This window comes from Acanthaster planci, linkage group LG17 (assembly GCF_054643075.1).
Source record: "Acanthaster planci isolate LZ-2023a linkage group LG17, COTS_SCS, whole genome shotgun sequence".
Taxonomy (NCBI): domain Eukaryota; kingdom Metazoa; phylum Echinodermata; class Asteroidea; order Valvatida; family Acanthasteridae; genus Acanthaster; species Acanthaster planci.
In genome coordinates, this window is record NC_141793.1 from 6,368,736 (window position 1) to 6,377,811 (window position 9,076).

The window sequence follows — 9,076 nt, forward strand, 5'->3', positions numbered from 1 at the left end:
GATGTTTTCAAAACCTTTATTTAAAAAAAAAATGCGTTCTGTATAATTATGGTTATGCATTTTGTTAAAAATCACACTGATGCCCACCTTTCAATATAAACGTTTAAGACATTACGGGTTAGAACCGTTCAAAGCGTTTTAAACCCTCACCACACTCACGATCTTAATAGGTCCTCGAGAAATACGGAGAGCGTGTCCAATCGTGTTGAGATCTTGTACAAGGTAATAAGAACTGATAGCAACGTGGTACGGTCTTCATGGTCGGGGAAGTAGTGCCAATATTAAGAGCATGCTCAGACTGTGCGTAGCAGGGTCGCAGAGGTTTCAAATCGCAGTGGGAGCGTATTAATAACCGGTAGTAATGGGGGCATCCACGTAGTCCTGGGGTATTGGCATCATAGTAGGATCTTTATAGACACCAATGTATTACCTTCATACCGTGATCGTTTAGGTCGTAGTACAATCGTGTCGAAGTCTTTTTATATCGGGAAACGATCCGATTGGATCTTTGCAGAGACGGGACTCGCGCTTAGTTCAATCGTGCCGAGAACGTAAAGCGAACTTCATACGCCGGCAACGCAGTAAACATTGAATCTGTGGACGAAAAGCCACTAAACCCATCTACTATAAAGCTAAACTAGGCTACCATGTGGAAAGAACAATTTTCCTATAGTTTCACGCGCCTTAGCCACGTTTTAATTAAATTTTACAACATAGCAGGGTCTTCTCAGTCGTCGTCAGAGTGTGATTGGGGTATTATTAATCAGAGTCGTCTCGCAGGTTGCGACCAAAGGTTCAATCAAAGAATGAATGTTTGAGTATGTTGCAATGAATTCAGTTTAAAAGCTGGTTTGAAAATTAGTTTCAGATTTGGTTAATTTTTATTATGCGTTTAGGGTCGGGCAGCTTTAGTTTTAAATCGGGACTGGGGCTGAATGGGTGTCTGAATAGCTAAATTTCTTAATCCCGGACATGATTTCATGATTCAGTTTCTAGGTCTGTCATTCAAAAGGCAGTTGTTAATTTTTGTTATCAACCTTTACTATCATTCCATGTTGGTATTACTATACAGCTTTATTCAAATTACAATAATATTGGACCTGTAGACACAAAGCCCCCAAAACTATCTGCTATGAAGCTATACTAATATGAACTTTCATGGCGGAATAGAATATCCCTTTAGCTGCGGCTATAAAGCTTCTGATTGGTCCAGGCATGGAGAGGGTTCAAATAAACTGCAAAATTTACCCCACAGCCCGAGTTTTGACCCAAAGCGATGCCTCCTCCCTTCCCCCCAAAAGTTATTCCATTACCATGCCCCCAAAGCCTAACGTTTCTGCTTAAAGAATTTCTAAATTCGTCCTTGATGGATGACAGACAGATTTCATCAGGTTTGACTTACCCCAGGTGGACTAGTTTTCAGGAATATAAACACTTAGCTTTCTCCTGACCTAAACTTTCCTTTATCCATACTGTAGACTTTGCTGTTTCATCAAACAATGGGTCTCCTTCTACATGGAATCTTCCTAATTTATTGAAAATCCTCGTCCCAAACACTGTTGTCGTGAACTTGGTATATAAAGATGCGTGTGCAAAATATCTAAACAAGTTTTATGCACAATACACCCTTCTCCCTTTCTTGAAGTTAGTCCATCACTCCCCTCAGTATTTCACTTCCCATTGTGGACGGCGTTTTCTGTCAAACACCCCTTTACCCCAGAAAGAGCCGGATAGTATTTTCTCTGATATCACCACAAAGAGCATTTTGTGTTGCGGCAAGCCTGCGGTCCTTTTATTTTATAGTGATATTCTACGTTCATTTTGACATCACTTTTTTCAAAATAAGAAATACCAGAATTGGTACTAAGTGCCCACTTTTCAGTGACAGGTAAGCCAAAAATATTAACTCTTCTCATTAACATTTTTTAACTATATGAATAATCATAATAATCATTCCTGGCAGAACTTTATTCATCTCCAAATCATTTTAGTCATCTCCAAATTATTTTGGTCTCATTCGGTGGAGTCTTACTCTGTTTTAAGGGTCTCTATGTATGCTTCAGAGTTGACTTCAAAAAATTGACGAGAAAAACTTCAGCTCATCAATGGTTAAACGCCTGTCAGATATGATTGATTAAAGTGTCTGCTTTTCCTTGTTTGCATGGTTGACAGAAGTTGACGGGCGGCCACTACGAGGCTAGTCTGCTAAGCTTGAATTACCCACTTATGTTTTGGTCTGCTGAATTCTTTAGAGAGTGGGCCCATCTTCACACATGGCTGTAATTTAAAGCTTCGTCTTGGTATACGTTTTTCAGTCTTTTGTGAATGTTTACAGGAGTTTCTCCTTCGGCAACAAGGAACTCTATCACTGCTCTTTGCTTTTGACGGACTTCCAGCGGGGCAGCCATTTTCATATCAGCTCATTTATTCGTATCTCAAAATTGATATGTAAAGACCAAGAATACATCATGTACATATGCTTTTACAAGTGTACCAAATTTCGAATAATTTCCATGAAAAATGCACTACTTTTTGACTTGCCCTATAGAGGGATCCCAATACGACGCTTTTGGCGTCGATCTGCGCACTTTTAAGTCACTTGGAGATGGGTACATACCTTTAGATTAAGTCTGGCTGGAATGAGAGCACTTCTTGTCAGTAAAGGTAAGATTACACATTAGAATAGCTGTTCGTAATTTCTGGTTCTTTCTTGAATTTTTAAAAGTATAACTGTTGAACTTATCGTGTTCTAATTCAATTTCAGTTTTAGAAAACCATATAAAATCATTTCAGAACTTTTAATTGGTATACATGTATACGAGTACATGGAGTTGAATTGGTTATGTATTTTAGATTTCAGAAGTGAGAGGTCAGTCATTCGCATGTCTCAGGTCAAGTAACTATTCAGTCTCTATAAATTAATGTACTAGTAATTATTTTGAGCAAGACCTTTTTGGGAGGCATGCCTTTACGAAAATCATTGATTGGTGCAAATTCTACATCTTTGCACGTTATTTTTGCTATTGAAGGGTTCAGGCAGCGCACAATCAGGGGTCAACTGTCAAGCTCTAACGATTACAGAAGGGAAGATTTGTAGCATACAACTTACATCCGATGGACGTTGTTACAATAAAGAAACTGGCAGCTAGGAAACAAAGTTAAGCAAGCACGTAAGTATTTGTTCATTTTGTGTATGTTTGTTTGTTTGCTTGTTTATGTTAGTTTGGATGCTTTCTTCTGTCATTTTAACAAGCTAAGGGAAAAATTCTTTCTCAAGTGCAATTAATGATCGTTCCTCCTCTTCTGGTTGTTGGAATCTTCTGGTGTCGGAATATACTGATCAATTGCCTACCACAAAAGATCTGGTGCTCCGTGAGGCAGTTTGTATTAGCCTGGGTACCCAGTGCACATTTTCCGAGTATGCACTTACTAATGTTTCAGGATATATGTAGAAGTTCCTGGCTCGTAGCGTTGATTAGCCACATGTTGGAACTCTTAAAACTCGCAACTTTTGCGGCATGGCCGCGGATACTAGCGGCGTGCATTACGACTGTCGAATAATTCGCTTTCTTCGCTAAAAGATTGTAAAATTTGGGACCCCAAGGGAAAATGTTTGTGTCCAAGGGTTTGATATCAATATGCACAGGCTTATCCCAGTAAAGAAGACCGTTCATGACCGTTTGATCTGACCTCATCCAGCCATATGTTTTCATTGACTGAATCCAAGTCTGAACAAACTGTAGGGTAGCACTCGTTGGCTTGAAGTACACGAAGCCAGCACAGAAATTGGACTGTCTGTTTCGAACCCCAAATGGATTGGCCGAATCTATTAAAGAGATGTCGAAATTTCCCTCGAAGAATGGAAAAGGGTCTCGAAACCAAAACGTGTCTGTATCCGTAAACAAGATTTCCCATCCCTGTTCCAAATACGTCAAAATGTACGCCTGACGTTTGTTCATCATTTCATAATACTGTTTTGGGTTTCTGCGTAGTATTTCCTTGGAGTTTATGTAACCCGACGAAGTCTTTACAACCCACACGCCCGGATCACCTTCGGCCCTTTTCCATAGGTATTCATAAACCTTCTCGTCCTCTGCAATAATCGTTGTGTTCACGCAAACTCTCGTCCGTTTTATACTCTCCAGCATGTTCATTGTCATGTCCAGAAAGGCAAGGTTGGTTGACGTCAGAAGCATAACACCGGGTCTGGAGCTGATGTCCCCCCAGGTGCAGTTCGACAGACGCCCGCGAAGTAACAGCTCTTTACAGGGTGGCATCCTTATAGTCCTGGTGTGATTGTGCAGACATATACATGGTGATTTCCTCATGACTGCCGGAGCACGAATTATATCAGATTGCTGAAAATAATCTACAATTTGAAAGAAATTATAAAAAAGGACAAGATTAATATCAATAGAATCCAAAAGATATGATATGACGTAACTATTTGCATAAGACTGTCTTGCTATACTTGCCAAACCAGTCATGAAAAGTTGGCACGATTGTATCGTTCTTTCCGCGACCATGATCCTTTCGCTTGCTGTATAATGCCGCACACTGGGATTACTTTAGCAAGTTAATAGTTTTACAACAATTTTGGTTTGAAACTTCCAAGCGTGTTTCCCTGGTCGCCATGGCTGAACTAAAATTCAGTGTTTGAAAGTTACATTCGAGTTACTCAGATCCAAATTTCAAGTGAAAGGTATATAGGCCCACTGATTTCTTGTTCTCCAACTTCATCAATCAACGAGTTTCATCGCATTCTTCAGAGTGATCCCAACACGAGCCTCATAAAATTAATGTAAACCCTGCCAGTATATCTGCATGGGTTGTATGGCTCAGGCTATGTGAATTGCGGAACCAGACCAGAGAATTTAAGGGAAAAGAAATCCTTTGAAAGTCCCATGCCCGAATGCGTACCCTTTTTATAACGTTTTACGAGCACCAGAAGTAATTATTTTGGTTTCTTCTTTTTTGTCCAATTTGTGACTTCACGACTACATGACTTTATGCTGGGACGTGCTATAGTATATACACAAGGCTTGCCTGTTCAGATGGGAAACCTTGCTTATAGCATTTACAAATTTATAACCCTACTTACATAGTATGAACAGGAGGAAGGCTGTTGATTGTAGAAAGAATAGTGCTTTATAAACGTTGTCCAAGGCCATTGCTGCTCTACAGGTCAGTCATCTGAATAGAGAAAACAGATCTCGAGCGTGAAATTACCCACTAAGGAAAGCCAACTTCACATGAATATTTAGATTCAAAATACTCGCAGTATTTGTTTAGTTTGCTCACTTACATGACTGTTTCGAAACCAAAAGCCATTTTTTAATGTGAAGTATCGGTAAAAACTAAGGGAAACGTGAACGTAGGCTTGCGTAGAATTTTCTATCCAAGTTGTTCAATTCATTATGACATACCCAGTGAAACGATTACGTACGCCGTTATAAACTACAATTAAAAATTATTTAGGGGAAAGGAGGAACTTATGTTAATAGGCCTACTGTAAATAATTTATTTTTTCAAAGGCGCATACTGAGTCCCGACGTAAGTCAGTTAACCTGTTATTTATACATGTATATTTACAACAGAGAAACATCCATCGAAGAACAGCAAAAGGCGGCTGTCCTGTACTCGCTATCAGTCACCAAATCCAAAAAAAAGCGGAAGGGGGGGGGGAACAAGGGCTAGGTGTTCCATCAAAAAAAGCCATTTATAAATGATGAAAAAAGGGCATTTTGGGTCCATCCCCCCCCCAAAAAAGCGTCTACAAAAATCACAAAATAGCCTCGCCCCTTTAAAGGTCACCAGTTTAAATGTAGGCAATCGTATTCAGATTTGCTTTCATTTCTCGTTTCGCACCGAGTTTAAAGATCCTTGTTGAGTTCTGTTGTTCAGGCGTACCTTCAGTTATTTCATTTCTGACACCCTTTTTCTCTATTCATCCTTGCAATACGTGTACATAGACATTAATGGGTTAAATAAGGAACCAGGTCATATAAGAGCGTTTGCTTTCTGCCTGGTATCCGCCAAGGAGATCCTGAAAATCTGCAAAACAACCCGTATCATTGAGTTCTGCCTAAAACAACACATCAAATACATTGCACATGCGGTGCGTATGCCCAACTCGAGTGAGCAGAAACAGTGGCTCTTTACCAAATCCGAGCACAAGTTTGCAAAAGACTCGTGGAAGTCTCTGGCACGTGACGTCGGAATGGACGAAATGCTGGTTCGGCGCATGCTCTTCTAGAAAGAGTAGCCACGTGGCTCAGAAGCTGCGAATCTCGACGGTCGATAAACGACTGATGACACAAAACCCATGGTGATGATAATTGTATTCTTATTGTGATGTATGGAAATAAAGAAACAAACAAAAAATAAGATTACATGAAAAATCTTCAATTTTTGCTACCACCACCCTCAACAAATATTTTTGGTTCATGGATCCTCCCTTGCAACCAGTCTAGCCCAATTTATCTTCCTATTTGAAACTTGAAGAAGAAACAGAATGATGTTTCCCAAAAGCTTATCCCTGTGTTGAACCTAAGACATTATAAACACGTCATTGTTTAATAGACTTTCGTTAAAAATGAAGTACACCTAACTAAAATGATGCTCTTCGCCTGTTACGATACGTATTTGTTTGCAATTATGTTCCTGCGGATATGTGCACGGAGACCTGAATCTCTACTCAGTCATACATTGTATACATTGTAAATAAAGATAAGGTTTTCTTCTTATACTACGAGTTATTCATCAAGATATGACATGTTGTACTGTATATTATTAGCTATTAATGACACAGAGCCTCAGCTTGAGGGTCAAATCTTTAGCCTTTGCTTAGACTTTGAAGATCAAAGCCTTTTCAAATGCACTGGTACAAGCAAGTGTGGCATGTTTTATATTCAGTTTTTCAATTCTCAGTTCTTGAAATTTGTTCAATATGCTCTGCGGTTGAATCTTAAAAACACTGTGGCTGACTCATGTAAAAACCTGTTGTGCAAGAATTACATTATTAAGCCGGTTGTAGCAGACGTATACCTTTGATTTGTGACCTTTGACTCTCCATTGTTTCTTTATCATGCGTCGCACAAGTAGGCCTATGGGTGCACTGAACCAATTCAAGCTCCATTGAAAATAGTGTAAAATCAACCAAGTTTGGAGCCCCATGGCAGGCAACTGAAGTCCCTGAGGCCTCTCAAACAAAAAACAATGTGTTGTTTGGTCCTTCAGGTTTCATTTGATTTTCAATTTCTAGTAGGTTAACCAATGAATTTTTTAATTATCTGCCCGAAACAAACTCACCCCCCAAAAAGTGAATGTTGCCAAGCCCTCCCAGCGGCCATTTTTCAAATAACATCCCCCACCTTCCTCGGGCTCTTCTGACTAATTTTCGATCCCATTTTTGTCTGCTTTGCCCCGGAATGGGTGCCCCTGAATCTACAGAGATGATCCTGGGCCATACTGACACAATCCCACCATTTCTTGGCCCAAACAGACCCCTCTTTTCGACACAACCTCAGTCTTGGGGGTACTTTTTGTGCGCCTCAGCCTGGCGGAGAATTTTCCTTGAATTGGGACACTGCATCCCTATACGAGTGTTCTTTGTACATGCGCGGCATTGTACTCACATGTCCTAGGACCAACGAGATGTCTTTTGACTGAGTTGTGTTTTAGTCCATGCTTTCTACATACTAAACTGAAAGTACCCCCAAAGAAAAGTCAAGATTTTTAATAGTAAAAAAATGATTTGATTTCTAGAATCACAGTAAAAACATTGAACCTCACCCATTTTGCACAAAATAAAAAGAGTATAAAATAGTCCAATTCTTCTTGGCTACTGACATAGGCCCATATTCTTACATGGAACTTAAATCCGTCATATCGTTAACTTGTTCCTCAACATCGATCCTTGTCAGTCGTCCTCTCTCATGCACGAACGCAATTGGATTCGATAATGTTGCTCCATTTGTTATATTCTTCGTTCATTAATACATAACAACATGCCAATTATTTCTATGCAACTGTGTCGAAATGATATGGCTTTCACGCTCCTCGGTTTGTATATTAAAACAAACGAATTTTGGTAGCGACTGTAACTTCACTAGCACTGTCAGTGCCAGGTAGCAGCAGTCACAATCTGCCCATGGTATAGACAGGGAACGGTTCTGTACCCTAACAAATAATGGACCTCTTTACAAAGACATTATGTGAGAACCGAGAATGTTACTCGTTCTAACTGCTTGTTCTAAATGTCTGTTCATGGTATAGGGTATACAAATACCTGCTTTTTGACAGGAAGGTGCCAAAAATGCTCCAGAAGAATGAGTGTGCTTGCCTTGTTTACTCCATGCCACAACGTACATGTACGTACGCGCCATGACTCATCGACGTGAATCCTCTAATTATGGCAGGTGACCCCGGTCAAGGATTATAATTATTCATCGACTACAGAGGGCGTTTTGTTGTTTACGGGTGCAGTCCACTATTTCAGGGTGCAGACCACTAATTCAAGTGAGAATTTCTGGACATCATTAAAGGTGCCCCCCACAGCATCTTTTGAAAAAGGAGATTGTTTGGCCCCCAAAATGGTGAGATTGTGTAAATTGTTGCCAGGATCAACTCCCTGGGTCTTTGAGCTTTTATATGAGAGCAGAAGGGCTAAAAACTACGGTTGAAAAATGGTCCTAAGCGCCCGAGAAAGTTGAGGGTTGCCATTTGAAAAATGGCTGCAATGAGACTTCGGAAAAATCACTTTTTGGGGGGTGATTTTGTTTTGTGGGAATACTTAAAAATGTAATTGGTTAACCCACAAAAATATTGAAAAGAAATTGAAAGAAAAGTGACCAGACAAGAGTTTCATTTGTGTTTCAGAAATCTCAGGGATGTTGGCGTGCATGCTATTGGGCCCTGAACAGTGCTGATTTTACAGTTTTCAATGGGGCTTGAATTAGTGGACTGGACCCTTCAAGCAATAATTTCCGCCAAGCTCATTGCGATTAAAAGTGCCCCCCGGCCCGCAGTATCTTTTGAAAAAGGGGCCTGTTTGGCCCCCAAAATGGTGAAATTG

General features: G+C 40.1%; 1 protein-coding gene across 2 annotated transcripts; it reads right to left on the reverse strand.

The window, feature by feature from the left end:
• Positions 1–2,407: 2,407 nt before the first annotated feature.
• On the reverse strand, positions 2,408–8,430 carry LOC110989334 (uncharacterized). 2 transcript variants are annotated; one of them, XM_022253642.2, is made up of 4 exons: positions 8,291–8,430; positions 6,163–6,345; positions 5,102–5,193; positions 2,408–4,369 (listed from the first exon to the last, which is right to left on the reverse strand). In XM_022253642.2, the coding sequence occupies exons 3-4, from the start codon at positions 5,169–5,171 to the stop codon at positions 3,438–3,440; spliced, it is 1,002 nt and encodes a 333-aa protein (XP_022109334.1). In that variant the 5' UTR covers positions 5,172–5,193; positions 6,163–6,345; positions 8,291–8,430; the 3' UTR covers positions 2,408–3,437. The 2 variants fall into 2 exon arrangements, with proteins under 2 accessions (XP_022109334.1, XP_022109335.1); XM_022253643.2 differs by lacking the exon at positions 6,163–6,345.
• Positions 8,431–9,076: the final 646 nt, after the last annotated feature.

Excerpts from the sequence above, each read along its gene's own strand:
- LOC110989334 (XM_022253643.2), bottom strand. The coding sequence starts at position 5,171 with ATGGCCTTGGACAACGTTTATAAAGCACTATTCTTTCTACAATCAACA. Across the intron at positions 4,370-5,101 it reads CTTCCTCCTGTTCATACTAT|ATTATTTTCAGCAATCTGAT; the intron begins GTAAGTAGGGTT and ends TTCAAATTGTAG.